Source organism: Oncorhynchus gorbuscha, unplaced genomic scaffold, assembly GCF_021184085.1.
Source record: "Oncorhynchus gorbuscha isolate QuinsamMale2020 ecotype Even-year unplaced genomic scaffold, OgorEven_v1.0 Un_scaffold_2769, whole genome shotgun sequence".
In the NCBI taxonomy this organism is placed as follows: Eukaryota; Metazoa; Chordata; class Actinopteri; order Salmoniformes; family Salmonidae; genus Oncorhynchus; species Oncorhynchus gorbuscha.
The window spans coordinates 9,346-29,370 of NW_025747190.1; the positions used below are offsets into that span (position 1 = coordinate 9,346).

General features: G+C 40.5%; 1 protein-coding gene across 2 annotated transcripts in view; it reads left to right on the top strand.

Annotated features, from left to right (window-relative positions):
- Positions 1-20,025, top strand: part of LOC124026556 (ubiquitin carboxyl-terminal hydrolase 42-like) — a 25,965-nt gene continuing 5,940 nt past the window's right edge. Inside the window, exons 1-10 of one of the 2 annotated variants that reach the window (XM_046339466.1) lie at positions 1-313; positions 10,834-11,092; positions 16,395-16,604; positions 17,109-17,219; positions 17,535-17,634; positions 18,027-18,094; positions 19,172-19,242; positions 19,345-19,427; positions 19,555-19,666; positions 19,807-19,947. In XM_046339466.1, the coding sequence (XP_046195422.1) occupies positions 10,843-11,092; positions 16,395-16,604; positions 17,109-17,219; positions 17,535-17,634; positions 18,027-18,094; positions 19,172-19,242; positions 19,345-19,427; positions 19,555-19,666; positions 19,807-19,947 (1,146 nt within the window). In that variant the 5' untranslated portion in view covers positions 1-313; positions 10,834-10,842. Of the gene's footprint in view, positions 314-812; positions 836-10,833; positions 11,093-16,394; positions 16,605-17,108; positions 17,220-17,534; positions 17,635-18,026; positions 18,095-19,171; positions 19,243-19,344; positions 19,428-19,554; positions 19,667-19,806; positions 19,948-20,025 lie in introns of those variants that run through there. The other variant, XM_046339467.1, reaches the window with a different exon arrangement.

Genomic DNA, 20,025 nt, shown 5'->3' on the forward strand with positions numbered 1-20,025 from the left:
CACACCTACGGATTGAAAACGAACCAAATATAATGTATGTATACAAACTCCCCATCAGCTGTGTTTAAAAATATATAGTATAAAGACAAGTCGAGCACGGTATTCACGACACAAAGGTCAGACGTGTACGTGCTTTCTACGACTCATATGAACACGTTCCACACGGAGCCTAAGCGAATCAAGAGTTGCCTTTCTTCGGTAGTACCCGGATTTGCCCGTGGGGAAAATAGCTACGTCATTGTTCACCGACGGACTACCCCGCTTGAAATAAGAAATGGACCTACACGAATAATACATTTGTGAAAAAATACAGGTAAGGGTATTTCTGTTGTATTAAATACTTAACATTTTAGTTATATATTCGATGAATTCTAAACAATTTAACCTATTGGGTTTTGCTGTAGTTGGCTTACACCGGGCGGCTCACTGAGTGTCATGTCGGAGGCAAGCGTTCAACCACCAGTGAATTTTAAATCTCGAGCCCCTCCTTTTAGAACGTAGTTAGCCTAGCAGCTACATTGCTAGCCATATTTTCAGTTTAGATAAACCTGGGAAGGCTAAAATGTTTCGGGGTTCTTGTCTCCAGGTTAATCACGGAACCGTATATAAACACCACATTTATTGTTTTACAACTGAAAAGGCCAGCTAGCTAGCATTGTAACTAGCCACTAGCACAATGCTCATCGCCGTAGCATGTTTCGGCAGTATTAACTACGTTTCACCGTTACCATGGCGTTTGTGGTTACCATGCACTCACACCTCTGATTTAGACAGTCTTTGCTTGTTAATAAGAAATACATTGTTTACTTTCCGAACACTTGTTTACAAAAACACGGTAAGAAAGTTTGACATTATTTTCTGATCTCCTTTTGAATTGCGTGTCAGAGGCCTATCTCGTTAAAGCCTCAACCAGCCAGACTGCCAGGCAGAGGTGGGAGGGAACAGTTGTCGTAAACGTGCGTGTGTAAAAAGTAATTCCATTAATGGCTGGTTAGCTAGGTAACATTATTTGTTTGAAACAGCCACTTAAATCCAACGAATACTACTTTTATTTAAGTGCTTAATCGATGTAAATGTGTTTGTGATTTTAATAATCTGGGGAAATTGCGTCTCTAATTGGTAGTACTATTTTAGCTAGCTATTAGCTTTCTCTGTGGTAATGTTAGTTAGCTTCTTGCACAGGCAGTTGGCTGTGCGGATGGTGATGCTTGAAATGCTGGTTGAATCATAGGGACCTCCAGAGAAAGCCAATGTATTAGCTAATTGGCTAGCTAAGTCTCCGCTCTTCTGATTTGGTTGACGTTAGTGGGATCCTTGGGATGAACTCCAAACCTTAATAATCGTAAAGCTGCATTATATAACTTTTGAGTCTACTCCACCAAATTTACATAGAAATGTTAGTAATAGCTCTTGTCATTCTCATTGAAGCGGTTCGATCTTTTCTTTGCGCTATTTCTATGCTTCCCTTGAGTTTCGTTTTTGCCTCTTTACTTTTGGTTTTGTACACAAGTTTCAGCAGAAAATATTTCTAAGCTGTTTAAATAGTACAATTATTCTCGACACCCCTCAAACAGAACTCTGGACCTCGAAGCTTTTCAGTTGTTGCCCTCTAATCAGGAACTGATTTAGACCTGGAACACCAGGTGTGTGCAGTTCATTTAAAGGTAGAACAGAACCAGCAGGCTCTGGACCTTGTAGGGTAAGAGTTGAATACCCCTGCTCTACATTCCCTTATTTCAGTTTGTGATAAAACAAGCAAACTTGCAACCAGGAATTGGCTGTGCGATTCTGCACATTGCAGCTTTAAGCCGTCTCCCAATAATGGACTAAAGGAGCCTAAAATACTCATTGGCTTTTAAGGACCTTACTGGTGGACTAAACTCCACTCCTTGGTGAAGGAAGTTTATGATGAACTTCACCAATTGCGTGGAGATGAGACCAGGGCCCGTATTCACAAAGCTTCTCAGAAAAGGTCCTAGGAATCCTGTTAAAAGCTATTTTTTTAAGACTAAAAAAAACTCCCAGCTCCGGAGGTTTTAGGATCATGTTAAGACACTGCCCAGACAGTCTGATCCTGGCATAAAAATCAACTCATGAAAGTTTCTTGGCTGGTAATCACAACAGTTTGAGGTACCGCAAAGGAAAAATAGTTATGACGCTCATTGACATTGTTGAAAATGATGGGGAATAACAAATCATGAATGCATTGCTAGCTGTGCATGCTTCAGACAACCACAGTGAATGTGATTGTCAAATGTTGCAATGGTAAAATATTTGATATCATTTTCACCTGACATGATCACTTTTGTCTACTGTTAAAAATCACTCCTCTGTTTCTTGGTTGCTAAAATTCTAATAGTTAGCCTAATTTCAGTTTGACAAAACAAGCAAGTATAGTTTAGAGAAACAATGTACCATCTAAACAGCTTTGAAATATATTTTCCATAACCAAAAATATTGTGTTTTGCGCTGTTGTACAAAAGGGAAATATTTTAAAAAACAACATGGAATCACAGAAACCGCGCACATAGAACACATCTACCACTTCTTAGACTAGCTTTCAATGAGAACGACAGATTTATACCACATTTCTATATGAATTTGGTCCGGGTCACCCAAAATGTTACAGCTTTAATTCTTTGATAATACGTTGGCATGCATAATAATTGGAAGGAAAAAAAGTGATTACTTGAGTTTGTGGTTAGAAGTATTTAAGCATTTCTGAATCATTTTCAAAAGCATGTAGGTGTTGATTATTTATTGACATTTCTATTTCATCATTCTTTAAACGACTCCAAAACAATTGCACGTTGTGCTACTTTTTCTATTATCAAGACACCTGCTGGTAACTCTGCCCTCAACAGGCAGTTAACCCACTGTTCCCAGACCGTCATTGAAAATAAGAATTTGTTCTTAACTGACTCGCCTAGTTAAATAAAGGTTAAAAAAAATATATATAAAAATGCAGCCCCAGGCTTTGGACTCTTGCTCTGACTACATCAATTTGCCTAAGGTCAAAGGTTTGGTGCCTGTTAATTTATCATCAAATCACAGCCTACTTCGCCAAACGGGGGATGATTGAAAAAAAAGTCATTTGTGAAAAAAGGACAATCGCTGCATGAATGTACCTAACCATAAACATCAATGCCTTTCTTAAGGTTGCCGCCCGTTAGATAAAATACGGAACAGTTCCGTATTTTAGTGAAAGAATACACATTTCTGTTTTCGAAATTATAGTTTCTGGATTACCATATTAATGACCAACGGCTTGTATTTCTGTTGAGTTTATAATTAAGTCTATGGTTTTATGGAGCAGTCTGACTGAGCGGTGGTAGGAATCAGCAGGCTCGTAAGCATTCATTCAAACTTTACTGCATTTGCCAGGAGCTCTTAGCAATGCTTACTTCACAGCGTGGTTTATGACTTCAAGTTTATCAACTCCCGAGATTAGGCTTGGCAATACTAAAGTGCCTATTAGAACATCCAATAATAGTCAAAGGTATATGAAATACAAATGGTGTGGAGAGAAATAGTCGACGAGTCATAATTCCTATAATAACTACAGCCTAAAACAAAAAAAAGAAGCCCATAATAACTACAGCCTAAAACCAAAAAAAAAAGAAGCCCATAATAACTACAGCCTAAAACAAAAAAAAGAAGCCCATACCGATTAAATTTTTTTTTTTTTAATGTATTTGTAATAATGACAAAACGATACATCAATAAAATCATTTTAGCCTCAAATAAATAATGAAACATGTCCAATTTGGTTTAAATAATGCAAAAACAAAGTGCTGGAGAAGAAAGTAAAAGTGCAATATGTGCAATGTAAGAAGGCTAACGTTTAAGTTCCTTGCTCAGAACATGAGAACATATGAAAGCTGGGGGTTCCTTTTAACATGAGTCTTCAATATTCCCAGGTAAGAAGTTTTGGGTTGTAGTTATAATAGGAATTATAGGACTATTTCTCCCTATACCATTTGTATTTCATATACCTTTGACTATTGAATGTTCGTATAGGCACTTTAGTATTGCCAGTGTAACAGTATAGCTTCCTTAACTCTCCTTGCTCCTAACTGGGCTCGACCCAGGAACACAACAACGACAGCCACCCTCGAAGCAGCGTTACCCATGCAGAGCAAGGGGAACAACTACTCCAAGTTTCAGCGAGTGGCGTTTGAAACGCTATTAGCGCGCACCCCGCTAACTAGCTAGCCATTTCACATCACATCTTTACACCAGCCTAATCTCAGGAGTTGATAGGCTTGAAGTCATAAACAGCAGAGCTGCTGGCAAAATGCACGAAAGTTATGTTTAAATGAATGCTTATGAGCCTGCTGGTGCCTATCATCACTCAGACTGCTCTATGAAGTCCTAGACTTAATTATAACATAATTACACACAGAAATGCAAGCCTTAGGTCATTAACCACTTGCTCCTACCTGGCACGCAGGCGTCCCATCTAGAGCTCTGGAAATGCAAATGCGCTACGCTAAATGCTAATAGTATTAGTTCCTTCTGTAGCTCAGTTGGTAGAGCATGGCGCTTGTAACGCCAGGGTAGTGGGTTCGATCCCCGGGACCACCCATACGTAGAATGTATGCACACATGACTGTAAGTCGCTTTGGATAAAAGCGTCTGCTAAATGGCATATATATATTAAAACTCAAACGTTCATTAAAATACACATGCGGGGTATTGAATTAAAGCTACACTCGTTGTGAATCCAGGCAACAAGTCCGATTTTTAAAATGCTTTTCGCCGAAAGCATGAGAAGCTATTATCTGATAGCATGTAACACCACAAAAGACCCGCAGGGGACGTAAACAAAATAATTAGCATATTCGGCGCTACACAAACCGCACAATAAAATATAAAACATTCATTACCTTTGACCATCTTCTTTGTTGGCACTCCTAGATGTCCCATAATCACTATTGGGTCTTTTTTTCGATTAAATCGGTCCATATATAGCCTAGATATCGTTCTATGTAGACTGTATGATAAGCGGAAAAAAAGAGCGTTTCATAACGTAACGTCATTTTTTAAAATTAAAAAAGTTGACGATAAACTTTCACAAAACACTTCGAAATACTTTTGTAATGCAACTTTAGGTATTAGTACATGTTAATAAGCGATAAAATTCATCAGGAGGCGGTGTAACTTCTATAGGTGTCATCTGGAAAAAAAAACATTGCCGAGAGAGCTCGACCAAAACATCCGGTCGGAGAACGGAGGGAAGGAGTTCCCTTGAACCGGTTAGACCAAGAATCAATTGCGAATCAAATGACAAGACTCTAGACAACGTGTGGTAGCTGTAGGCGCTGAAACCTTGGTCTCATGTAATTCGGTTCACTTTGAACAATTCCTGGAAGTAAGCGCAAGGATATTTATTTCCATTTTCAGTGATCAGGTTTTCCTGCGCTATTCGATGAAACTCATGCTCTGTTAGTCACAGCCGTGATTTAACCAGTTTTAGAAACGTCAGAGTGTTTGCTATCCACATACTAATCCTATGCATATACTATATTCCTGGCATGAGTAGCAGGGCGCTGAAATGTTGCGTGATTTTTAACAGAATGTTCGAAAAAGTAGAGGGTCGACTTAACAGGTTAATATGGTAGAATCTGGAAACTCATCTCGAAAACAAGACGTTTATTCTTTCAGTGAAATACGGGACTCTTACGTATTTTATCTAACGAGTGGCATCCATCAGTCTACATATTCCTGTTACATTGCACAACCTTCAATGTTATGTCATAATTACGTAAAACTCTGGCAAATTAGATCGCAATGAGCCAGGCGGCCCAAACTGTTGCGTATACCCTGACTCTGCATGCAATGAACGCAAGAGAAGTGACGCAATTTCACCTAGTTAATATTGCCTGCTAACCTGGATTTATTTTAGCTAAATATGCAGGTTTAAAAATATATACTTCTGTGTATTGATTTTAAGAAAGGCATTGGTGATTATGGTTAGGTACACGTTGGAGCAACGACAGTCCTTTTTCACGAATGAGCACTGCATTGATTATATGCAACGCAGGACACGCTAGATAAACTAGTGATATCATCAACCATGTGTAGTTATAACTAGTGATTGATTAAGTTTAATGCTAGCTAGCAACTTACCCTGGCTTCTTACTACATTCGCGTAACAGGCCGGCTCCTCGTGAGGCAGGTGGTTAGAGCATTGGACTAGTTAACCGTAAGGTTGCAAGATTGAATCCCTGACCTGACAAGGTAAAAATCTGTTGTTCTCCCCCTGAACAAGGCAGTTAACCCACAGTTCCTAGGCCATCATTGAAGATAAGAATGTGTTCTTAACTGACTTGCCTAGTTAAATAAAAATGAAATAAATGTGTAAAAAAAAATGATAATAAAATCGGTGTCCAAAATTACCAATTTCCGATTGTTATGAAAACTTGAAATTCGGCCCTAATCGGCTATTCCGATTTAATAAGTCAACCTCTAATCTGGACCCTCTCTTTCTAAAATTATTGTTGCAACACCTATTACTAGCCTGTTCAACCTCTTTCATATCGTCTGAGATCTCCAAAGACCTTCTTCAAAGGGGGAGACACTCTAGACCAAAACTGTTACAGACCAATATCCTACCCTGCCTTTTCTAGGGTCTTCGAAAGCCTTCGAAAGTTAAACATCACCGACCATTTCGAATCCCACCGTACTTTCTCCGCTATGCAATCTGGTTTCAGAGCTGGTCATGGGTTCACCTCAGCCACACTCAAGGTCCTAAAAGTTATCATAACTGCCATTGATGAAAAGAAAAACAATACTGTGCAGCTGTATTCATCAACATGGCCAAGGCTTTCGACTCTGTCAATCACCACATTGGCAGACTCAACAGCCTTAATTTCTCAAATGACTGCATTGCCTGGTTCACCAACTACTTCTCAGACAGAGTTCAGTGTGTCAAATCGGAGGGCCTGTTGTCTGGACCTCTGGCATTCTCTATGGGGTGCCACAGGGTTCAATTCTCGGGCCGACTCTTTTCTCTGTATACATCAATGATGTCGCTTTTGCTGCTGGTGATTCTCTGATCCAACTCTACGCAGACGACACCATTCTGTATACTTCTGGCCCTTCTTTGGACACTGTGTTAACAACCCTCCAGGCAAGCTTCAATGCCATACAACTCTCCTTCCATGGCCTCCAACTGCTCTTAAATGCAGTAAAACTAAATGCATGCTCAGAAAACCGATTGCTGCCCGCCTGTCTAGCATCACTATTCTGGACGGTTCTGACTTAGAATATGTGGACAACTACAAATACCAAGGTGTCTGGTAAGACTGTAAAACTCTCCTTCCAGACTCTCATGGCTCCAGGTCATCTAAGTCTTTGCTAGGTAAAGCCCCGCCTTATCTCAGCTCACTGGTCACTAAAGCAGCACCCACCTGTAGCATGCGCTCCAGCAGGTATATTAAACTGGTCACCCCCAAAGCCAATTCCAGTTGACTCCAACGTGGCGCTATGTGACTTATTCTGAGCGCCGTCTCAGGTTATTGCATGGTTTTATTTTTTCGTATTTAAACTTTTTTTTGACACAGCGGTTGCATTAGGAGAGTTATATCTATAGTTCCATGTGTATAACTTGTATTATCATCTACATTTATGATGAGTATTTCTGTTGAATCGATGTGGCTATGCAAAATCACTGGATGTTTTTGGAACTAGTGAATGTAATGCACTAATGTAAACTCAGATTTTTAAAATATAAATATGAACTTTTTCAAACACAATACATGTATTGTGTAACATTAAGTCCTATGATTGTCATCTGATGAAGATTATCAAAGGTTAGTGATTCATTTTATCTCTCTGTGCTTTTTTTCTCTCTCTCTTTGGCTGGAAAAATTGGCTGTGTGTTTCTGTGAGTTGTTGGTGACCTAACATAATCGTTTGTGGTGCTTTCCCCGTAAATCCTATTTGATATCGGACACTGGTGGGATTAACAACAAGACTACCTTGAAAAAGATATGATACATGTATGTTTGAGGAATTTTAATTATGAGATTTCTGTTCTTCTGAATTTGGTGCCCTGTACTTTCACTGGTTGTTGTCTTATCGCTCCCGTTAACGGGATTGCAGCCATAAGAAGTTTTTAATATTTTTTTTATTCTCTAATGATCTTGCACTGTGTAAAGCCTGGGTATCTATTTATGCTGGTGACTCAACATTATATACACTACATGACCAAAAGTATGTGAACACCTGTTCATCAAACATCTCATTCTAAAATCATGGGCATTAATATGGAGTTGGATGCCCCCCTCTGTTACTATAACAGTTTTCCACTAGATGTTGGAACATTGCTGTGGGGACTTGCTTCCATTCAGCCACAAGCATTAGTGAGGTCGGGCACTGATGTTGGGCAATTAGGCATGGCTCACAGTCATTGTTCCAATACATCCCAAAGGTGTTCGATGTGGTTTTGGTCAGGGCTCTGTGCAGAACAGTCAAATTCTTCCATACTAAACTCGACAAACCATTTCTGTATGGTTAATGTACACAGAGTTAACATCAATGACATGCATGTCAATCTCTCTTGGCTTAAAGTAGAGGAGTGACTTCATCACTATTTGTCTTTTGTGAGAGGTATTGAAATGTTGAAAGCACCGAGCTGTCTGTTCAAACGACAAGCACACAGGTCCGATGGCTACCCATGTATACCCCACAAGACATGCCACCAGGGGTCTCTTCACAGTTCCCAATTCCAGAACACACTCCGGGAAACGCACAGTACTACACAGAGCCATGATAACTACATGTAACTCTATTCCACATCAAGTAACTCATGCAAGCAGTAAAATCGAATTAACAAAACAACAAACTACACCTTATGGAACAACGCACACTGAAGAGAGACACATACTTATACTAGCACTCTATACACACACGCACACATTTTAAAATTGTTGTATGGTGGTATTATACATTTTGTGCTGTAATGGTATATTATTTTGTTTCATTTGTAGTTTTCTTTTGTGCCTTCATGTGTATGCACCCCAGGAATAGTAGCTGCTGCCTTGGCAATTACATGTTCTGTTTAGAGGCAAATTGTCTCCGTTTACACACAGGTGTTCAGAGGCTTATCTAATTAGCTCAGGCAATCGACTGTCTTCCTTCTGTTTTCATTAAAACAAGCGCTGTAACATGGCAGTGTGGGAACCATATCAAGGTGTATAGTGATTTATCCTTTTCACGATTTCTTGCGGATATGAAAGATGTGTTCCTTTATGCATCCAAAACCATACCGCAAGTGAAGCGCTGCATGTTGAGTAAGCATTGGGGCTCTTAGTATCTTCTGACCGGGTGTGTTTTGCTATCGTCAATAGGTGATAAAGGTAGTTAGTGTCTGAATGTCTTACTATCACCCTTACCATAACATTTTTACATTTCCACGTCAATGAGGACATCCAGCTGGTGTCACCTAAGGATCTCGGATAGCAAGGACCCTTCTGATTTCAGGTTAAGATGGTGGATAAATTGTCTTACTCAGGCCGTTTACAATTGAGAAAAATTATAACAGTTCTGGTCTGCTTATGTGGTGGCTCTCCCATAGGCACCAATAGCAAAGATATTGTGCATTGCGATAGCAGCCGGGTCTGGTTAGTTCATTGACTAACCAGAAAAAATGAGGGAGTGGGATGCCTAGCTTCCTCTTCAGTCTCTGGTTTCATTTTGGTGATTGTTCCTGTATGTCATTACTACTATCTACAATGTTGTTCATTTGACTTCAGTTTTAGCTAGCTAATAACATAATCAATCACTACTACTGACTTGTAGTGATATCATTTTGTGTAATTTTAGTAAAGTTTTGTGGGTCAATGTATCTACTAGCTATACCAGTATGTCCCAGATGGAACTCAAACGCTGAGTCCCTACACCCTATACACTTGTGGTAGTTTTAAAGGTTCTAATTAGTTGCAATATGATGAAACTTCCACCTAACCTATCAGGACAAGGTGGAGCTATTTCAATATTGTTTGCACTTGTCAAATGTTCTCAGATCTCCACTGGAGCATAGGAGTCCATTTGGGATTTCGCCCTAGTCCCTGGAGCAAATGCAGTTAACTTTGTTGTAATAAAATATTACAACAAACTTGCAGTCAGTAAACGTATCACTAAAATCTGACTTTAAAGGGAGCTCTGTGTCACATGTAAATTCAATGCAAACCATAAGCAGAGCATGCCTATGGGGCTACTCCACTGTCTGCAGAACTCCTCCTTTTCCCTCAGAGGTTACTTTTGCTTTTATATCCCACGGCCGTGGTGTTGTCTACATGACTTATGACCCATTTACACCACCAGACAGACCACCTGCTGGTAATTTAGTGGGTCAATCCTGTTAGATGCTCTGTGTGATTGGTGCTACCTACGCACTGAAATCCTACCCGGCATATCTAACAATATCAGTTGATTTATTTAGGCACTGGAAACCTGTTAGTCACATTGTCTGTAATATCACCATGTCACAATCTGCTGTTTCTGTGCAGGTTCTTAGAATACGACAACATACAATTCCGTATAGTGCAGTGAATTCTGCACAATCTGCATCTTCAAGTAGGATGGTAGTACTGAACCATTAGATTGTCAGGAAATAATGTGAGTTTGAAATAGGATGCTTTTGGGTGGTTTAGGGGCTGTTTCTGTAAAAGTCTTTCATCCTCTAGCCACAGAGCTAGTCTTCAAGACCAATTTTTGTCAGACAACTCCGTTCACAGTTATCCCAACTAAGCATAGGTTAGCTGTAGTATCTAAAGAAACAGCATTATCTAACTTCCTCTGTATTTATTTGTTTTTGTCTAACAGCAATGAACAATGACCATAGTTGACAGATCTTCAGAGAAATCTGACCACGAGTCAGTCGGGTGCAAGCGCTCCGGATCGCTGACCTTCCCCGGCGGCGACGGGAACGGGATGGACGGCGGGTGCTCCAGCTGGGGTGCGGGGGGTCCCTCATCCTCCGACACCCCCAGGGTGAAGACCGGGGGCTGCATGGGCCCAACCCCTGGAGCCACTGTCTACAGCAGCAGTGCTGTCATCACCGCAGACAGGCCCAAGGAGCAAGGTGAGGAGGGTTGATGTGCTCAATTCTGAAGTCTTTAGACGCTAACAGATAGGGATGGGGCGTCGGACGCATGAGCACCAATGTGAAGTTCATAGCAGCATATCAAATTGAGTGCCAAATGAAGACCAAGTCTATATTTTTGGGGAAATTAAGGCATTGCTGAATCTTTCAACCATTTTCCACCTTACAAATTAGGCATAAGTAAAGGCTTTGATTTCTGGATAAACCGATGGAAAGGGGTCTTCGTTTTTCTGGTAGATGTTTTCTATCATAAATCCATCAAAACACAATGTTGACATAAACTAATGTCAACAATTGTATTTAGTAATTGAAATTGTTTACCTTCTGTAAGTTTAAGAAATATTACTTACCCACCAGTTTTGTGATTGGCTGGGATATCCGCCTATTGATTTCTCCCGCCGGAGTGGCATATGTCAAACTGGGAAAGCTGTTTTAGTGTTTGCAGAGGTTGCATGGCCTGTATCCAGTGCGTGCTTTATGCACATGTACAAAACATTAGGAATACCTTCCTAATATTGAGTTTAGAGGTCGGCCGATTAATCGGAGTGGCCGATTTTAATTGGGGCCTATTTTCAAGTTTTCATAACCGGAAATCTGTATTTTTTTGACACCGATTTTGCCTCTTTTAAAAAATATATATTTTTAACTAGGCACGTCAGTTAAGAACACATTCTTATTTTCAATGACGGCCTAGGAACGGTGGATTAACTGCCTCGTTCAGGGGCAGAACGACAGATTTTCACCTTGTCAGCTCGGGATTCAATCTTGCAACCTTAGTTAACTAGTCCAACGCAATAACAACCGTTGCACTCCAAAAGGAGACTGCCTGTTACGCGAATGCAGTAAGCCAAGGTAAGTCGCTAGCTAGCATTAAATTATCTTATAAAAACAATCAATCATAATCACTAGTTAACTACACATGGTTGATGATATTACTAGATATTATCTAGCATGCCCTGCGTTGCGTATAATCTGACTGAGCATACAAGTATCTAAGTATCTGACTGCGCGGTGGTAGGCAGAAGCAGGTACGTAAGCATTCATTCAAACAGCACTTTTGTGCTTTTTGCCAGCAGTTCTTCATGTGCGTCAAGCATTGCGCTGTTTATGACTTCAAGCCTATCAACTCCCGAGATGAGGCTGGTGTAACCGAAGTGAAATGGCTGGCTAGTTCGCGAGCGCTAATAGCGTTTCAAACGCTATTAGTCTTGGGGTGGTTGTTTCCCTTGCTCTGCATGGGTAACGCTGCTTTGAGGGTGGCTTTTGTCGTTGTGTTCCTGGTTTGAGCCCAGGGAGGAGCGAGGAGAGGGACAGAAGCTATACTGTTACACTGGCAATACTAAAGTGCCTATAAGAACATCCAATAGTCAAAGGTTAATGAAATAGTCCTATAATCCTATAATAAATATAACGAAAACTTCTTACCTGGGAATATTGAAGACTCATGTTAAAAGGAACCACCAGCTTTCATATGTTCTCATGTTCTGAGCAAGGAACTTCAGCTTTCTTACATAGCACATATTGCACTTTTACTTTCTTCTCCAACACTTTGTTTTTGCATTATTTAAACCAAATTGAACATGTTTCATTGTTTATTTGAGGCTAAATTGATTTTATTGATGTATTATACTAAGGTAAAATAAGTGTTAATTCAGTATTGTTGTAATTGTCATTATTACAAATAGGTAGTTTTTTTAAATCGGCCGATTGAATCAGTATCGGCTTTTTTGGTCCTCCAGTAATCTGTATCGGCATTGAAAAATCATAATAGGTCGGCCTCTAATTGAGTTGCACCCCTCTTAACCCTCAGAACATCCTCTATTCATTGGGGCATGGATTCTACACGGTGTCGAATGCGATCCATAGGCATGCTGGCCCATCTTGACTCCAATATATCCCACAGTTGTCAAGTTGGCTTGGTGTCTTTTGGGTGGTGGACCATTCTTGATACACACGGGAAAACTGTTGAGCATGAAAAACCCAGCAGCGTTGAAGTTCTTGACACAAACCGGTGCACCTGGCATGTACTACCATATCCCTTTCAAAGGCATTTAAATATTTTGTGCTGCCTAATTACCCTCTGAATGGCACACATACACAATCGTTGTCTCGAGGCTTAAAAATCATTTTTAAACCTATCTGGTATGAGTACCACCTCGACAACAGCCAGTGAAATTGCAGGGTGCCGAATTCAAAACACAAATCCAATAATTAAAATTCCTGAAACATACAAGTATTATACACAATTTTGAAGATCAACTTATTGTAAATCCAACCAGTGTCCGATTTCAAAAAGGCTTTACTGTGAAAGCACACCTTGCGATTATGTTAGCTCAGCACCAAGTCACAGAAAACCATACAGCCATTTTCCAGCCAAGGAGAGGGTTCACAAGTCAGAAATAGCGATTAAATGAATCACTAACCTTTGATCTTCATCAGATGGCACTCATAGGACTTCATGTTACACAATACATGTTTTGTTCGATAAAGTTCATATTGATATCCAAAAATTTCAGTTTACATTGGCGCGTTATGTAATACTCGTCATAAACGATACAAGTGTTAAGCATACGAATAAAGAAACTTCTCAATGCAACTGCTGTGTCAGATTTCAAAAAGGCTTTACTGCGAAAGCACAATTTGTGATTATGTTAGGTCAGCACGTAGCCATGGAAACCCATACAGCCATTTTCCAGCCAAGGAGAGCGCCACAAAAGTCAGAAATAGCATTAAACGTAATCACTTACCTTTGATCTTCATCTGGTGGTACTCCCAGGTCTCCATGTTAGATAATACATGTTCGATAATGTCCCTCTTTATGACAAAAAGCCTCCTTTTTGTTTGCGTGTTTTGTCCAGTAATCCGAATGCTCAAGGCATGTGCACTAAGTCCAGACAAAAAGTACAATAAAGGTTAGAAACATGCCAACCTTACGGTTGTTTTTGTCATAAATAATATTTAAACCGGACAAAAGCTTTGTCAATAGAAAAAGAGAAACAAGAAAGGTGAGTTCCCGATCAGGCGCATGGCTGATGTCTGGACATTTCCACTTGCCACATGTAGAAGAAGACATAGAGCTTGTGAACTGGGACCTAAGTCTTTGTATGGTGGATAGGCTTTCAATAGAAAAACAACCTTTCAAAATAATAGTACTTCCTGGTGGATATTCCTCAGGTTTTTGCCTGCCATATCAGTTTTGTTATACTCAGACATTATTTTAACAGTTTTGGAGACTTTAGAGTGTTTTCTATCCAAATCTACTAATTATATGCATATCCTATCTTCTGGGCCTGAGGCGGGTTAATATGAACTGAATTGGACACCACGAATTTGGTTTAACAAGCTACATCAATAAGGATCTGGCCTCCCAGCGCAGTGGTGAAGGGCATTTCTGCAGCGCCAGCTGTGGGACTCTGGTCAGTCTGTCGTGGAAAGTACAGGTGTCCTTAATGTTTTGTACACTTGGATGTGACCAGCTTTTTGCCTGTTTCACTAGGTCACTTTCTTTAGTGTCTTTACAGCGAAGGGAAAGGGTTGCCTCAGGGAGTCAGCGTGCAGCTTTTGTGCCTAGGTCACTTTCTTTAGTGTCTTTACAGGGAAACTCCACCAGTGGTGTGGTGGCTGCTTGGGCATTGTTCAGGGGCATGATGATTGGTGATATCTGTGCTTCAGCGTGTTGGTGTTCTGTTTTGAGGTTTTATTGCTTGGATGTAACTGTTCCCAGTGTGGCAGCGCACAGGTTGTGCATTTATCTGAGTTACCACAATTCCTTGTGGGTTTGGAACTTGGGCTGCTTTGGGGTGCAGCAGCACATAAAGCGCGCATAAGCAAGGTTACCACAGTTTCCTGTGGGTTTGAGCCTTGGCAGCACGCGAGTGAAAGGTTTTAGCCTCAGCTTGCCCTGGTTCTTTGACTATAGTCAATGCTATGCAGTGCGTGTGTGCTCTTTTACAAAGTCACGACAGGTGTTCTGTTTTTACTTGTACGCGTTCTGACATTTTCAGGCTTGCACAGTAAGTATTGTTCTTGGAACCTTTTTTGTTTCTATGGACTTGAGCTGCAGTGGCAGCGTGTCAGTATCCATAGCCAAATTACAGCAGGTTTTGGTTACCTATATGAGACTCTACAGTTCAGGCCTCATGAGGCTCTCTGACAGTTCAGGCTTCTCAGATAAGTATTAGGGGAAAAGGTTGTCTTCTGTAAACCCTTTTTGGTGCCTGTGGAACTTGTGTGTGCTTGGGCTGCTGAGGGCCTCCTAGTTTTTGGTACCCTCTGAGCAGGCTTGGGGTGTGATTCTAAGTCCCCATAGTATGTTATACTGAGTGACCGACTGGAAGGGAATATACAGTTGTGAAAATAACTACTGTTCCCTGAAGGAGGGACCGAGGTATAACATATCGGCATAGGAGTGGAACTGATTGCAGGTCCTAGTATTATAGCCAGGACGGCAGGGTTTCCGAGGGTGTGCTTTGCATTCATTGTGGTTTCTTCTTTTTTTCAGGTGAATGTGATTGGCCGTTGACTCTCCATACTATTTTATACCTCGTTCCCTCCTTCAGTGAACAGTAGTTATATTCATAGCTGTACATTTGTTAAACTTTCAAATCAATGTTTGTGGTTTGGCATACATTTTAAAGTTTAAAAAAAACAATAGTCAAAGCGTAATTCCATTACTGTGGTATTGCCCGGTATCTTTGGTTGCAGGGCTCCAAATGCATAAAATTACAGAAGGAAAGGACCTTAATTCATTGGAAAATAGTCTTGAAAAATGTAATTCATGCCCGATTGTAATGAATGAAATCTTTCAAGACTATATTCCAAACAGGGAGTGTTGAGTAGTGGTTTCCCAGATCTCTTCTCATAAGTGACTGCCTTAACCGGTTCCCCTACATGTTTCTATTATACTGGCCCAGTTATGTAACCATATTGCGGTTTTGAGGGGTGTAAATAGCCTGATGTACCCTGAACAATAGATCCTGTGGCACCACATGTTATACCAGTAAACAAGAAACACAGCATATTTCTGCTGTCCCCACCCACCCATCAAATATGCCTAGCTTTCAATTGAAAGAAATTGATTGTCAATTTGAAAGTGCCTTCAAGTTGGAAGCAGTAAAAAAATGTATTCCCACTGATTTATCTACCAGGCAATGCTGTATTTCATTATTGCAACAAGAAAATAACAGACATCTGTGATTTGAGGCTGCTTTCACACAGTTGTGCAATCTGGAAGACATTTGTAATATGTATTTTACCGTTGGTTTCCCTTTCCCCTCCGCAGTGGTGCTGACCAGTGGGGACGGCATCGCCTTGCCCCAGAAGGTGCTGTTCCCGGCCGAGCGGCTCAGCCTAAAGTGGAACCAGGTCAACCGCATCGGATCAGGTCTCCAGAACCTGGGCAATACCTGCTTCCTCAACTCGGCTCTGCAGTGTCTCACCTACACTGCTCCCCTCAGTAACTACATGCTGTCCCGGGAGCACTCTAAAACGTGTATGTAGATAATAGAACCAGGGGCTCTTTTGTTTATATTACATTTTCATAATGCAATGCAGGCGAAGGTTAGAAAGAGAAACATAAGTAATATTTAGACAAGAGCGGCTTCAAATTGATCAAAGTGTATGTTGATTCTTTGCTTAAAGGCCCAGTGCAGTCAAGTTTTTCCTGTGCTCTGTTTGAAAAGACTGCCTGAAATTTCAGCCTGTTTTGGTGTGATGTACTTTTGACCTGCCTAGTGACATAACCAGGTGGTAAATTAGTTAAAAGACCAATAAGAAAGAGTTCTAAACCTCTCTGCCAATAACAGCTAGTTTTCAGTTTCCCCTACGCACTAAGACCTCTCCCAGACAGACCTAGCAAAAATCTTGCTTGAGAAATCGCTTTTTGCTAAAACACGTTCTTTTTTTTAACCATTTTAATTGAAAACACAGTAAGATACTGCCTGCTTTAGACCTTTAATGCCTATTTACCCGATTGACCGCCTCTGTTGATGTTCAGGTCATGAGCCTGGATTCTGTATGATGTGCACCATGCAGAATCACATCACCCAGGTCTTTGCCAACTCTGGGAACGTCATCAAGCCCATCGGAGTCCTCAATGAGCTCAAACGTGAGTAGTATTTACTTTGGAATCAGAGGGGGAAAGACTTTCGCACAATGTGGATAGGAATTAGTCTTTGTGCAAACGTGTTGAAAGCCATTACAGCTAACCAACCTGTCAGCAAAAATTGTTTTCCATACAAAAATGGAAGGAGAGTTGAGACTGCATCACAGGTGTATAATTCTGGGAAACCTGGTCAGCAAAATTAGTTTTCCTCCTGAAAATAGAGTTGATTCTGTAATTTTTGGAGGGAAAACTGACAGTGTCAGTCTCATTTATTATGTTGCTTCTTCACCTGTCTATACCTCTGTCACACCTGTGCAGGGATTGCAAAGCATTTCCGTTTTGGTAGCCAAGAGGACGCCCATGAGTTCCTGCGGTACACAGTGGATGCTATGCAAAAGTCCTGCCTGCCCGGAAGCAAGTAGGTGTTACACTGAAACTCACATCTCATCTGACCCACATTCACATTTCACTTACAGCACAGAGTGAGACATGATTAATAAATCATGTTTCAGTGACCATCTCCCATACACTAGGGACCCTTAACTGTCTTTAGGAAGCCTTCCTCCTATGTAGAGTGGAGAGCTATTCTGCCCTCCATCAGGTTGCCTCTACTCTCTGGAATTACTTTTGCTCTCTTTCTTCTGTCTTCCTCCTCCAAAGGGCTAGGACAGTGTGTCCCAATGAGAAATTAAATTAAGGCTATCTTGATTTAAATGATCCTGTGTGTACACATAGCCAGCAATTTCCCTTGAAGCTATTGGGAGTCACTGATTGGCATCTTTAATGGTTTGATGTTTCCTTTTTCAACAGATTGGACAGGCAAACACAGGCAACCAGTTTCATCCATCAAGTCTTTGGAGGGTATCTAAGGTCCAGAGGTAGGCTTATTAGTGCTAGCTTGAAAAAATATATATGTAAATGGTACCAGTCAAAAGTCTGGACACACCTACTCATTCAAGTATTTTTCTTTATTTTTACTCTTTTCTACATTGTAGAATAATAGTGAAGACATCAAAACTATGAAATAACACATGAAATCATGAAGTAACCAAAAAAGTCCAAATGTATTTTATACTTGAGATTCTTCAAAGTTGCCACCCTTTACCTTGATGATAGCTTTGCACACTATTGGCATTCTCTCAACAAGCTTCATGAGGTAGTCACCTGGAATGCATTTCAATTAACAGGTGTGCCTTGTTGAAAGTTAATTTGTGGAATTTCTTTCCTTAATGTGTTTGAACCAATCAGTTATGTTGTGACAAGGTAGGGGTTGTATACAGAAGATGGCCCTATTTGGTAAAATACCAAGTCCATATTATGGCAAGAACAGCTTAAATAAGCAAAGAGAAACCACAGTCCATCATTGACTGACCTTCATGTCTTAAAGTAATGTTAAACATTTCAAGAAATGTTTAAGTTTCTTCAAGTGAAATCACAAACACCATCAATCATTATGATGAAACTGGCTCTCATGAGGTCCGCCACACAAAAGGAAGACCCAGTTACCTCTGCTGCAGAGGACAAGTTCATTTTCGTTACCAGCCTCAGAAGTCAAATATAAAATATTTTTTTATTTGTTTAACACTCTTTTTTTTTGGTTACTACATGATTCTATATGTGTTATTTCATAGTTTTGATGTCTTCATTATTATTCTACAATGTAGGAAATAGTCAAAATAAAGAAAACCCCTTGAATGAGTAGTTGTGTCCAAACTTTTGACTGGGACTTTGTGTATGTGATATATATGATGCAGATACAAGCATTGCTTGCTCTTTGCGGTATTAGACCAGGTATCTGTAAAGAAACTTTATAAAATACATTGTATTGATATACTTTCTCTGTGTGTGCTGCGGGACACTACTAGAACTTTTTGAAGAGGCAATTATGATTAGATGACTGTCATAGTTGTTAATAGGTACGATATTATCTAATTGTCTATGCTGTCTTTTTACAGTAAAATGTTTAAACTGCAAAGCAGTCTCTGACACGTTTGACCCTTATTTGGATGTCGCTTTGGAAATCAAGGTAACAGTGAAAGTACCTTTTTCATGGTGTACAGTGAGGAAACCTGTCAAACCTCTTTCTAAGAATACATCATTGACACGTGTCACCCGTGTTACCTTTCAGACTGCTCCCAGTATCACCAAAGCACTGGAGCAGTTTGTTAAGCCTGAGCAGCTAGATGGAGAGAATGCCTACAAATGCACTAAGTGAGTATATCTGTATTCATTTATTGTTAGTCTCTGCATAGTGCTGCCTAAACCAGTGTTATTGCAACCTTGTGAACTGTGTTTTTAGTTTCATTGGTTTGTATAACCGTTCCAACTGTGTGTGCAGGTGTAAGAAGATGGTTCCAGCCTCTAAGAGATTCACCATCCACCGCAGCTCCAATGTGCTCACCATCTCACTGAAGCGCTTCGCCAACTACAACGGGGGCAAGATCGCGAAGGTAAGTTCAGAGTACGTTATTAGTAACAGAAACATTAACATGGACCACTTCTTTTAAGAACTGTTTTACCGGTCACATTTTTACTGAAATCTTTAATTGGGGAGATATCATCTCACATGGCCTTGCTCTCTCTCCCCTAGGACGTGAGGTATCCTGAGTGCCTGGACCTGCGTCCCTTCATGTCTCAGTCCCACGGGGAGCCCCAGGTCTATGTGCTCTACGCTGTCCTGGTGCACTCTGGCTTCAGCTGCCACGCTGGACACTACTACTGCTACGTCAAGGTAAGCCCCAACATAGACGCAAAACCACTGTTAAGACTGCTCCTAAACACACTCCAATCAATCAATGAGACAGACTGC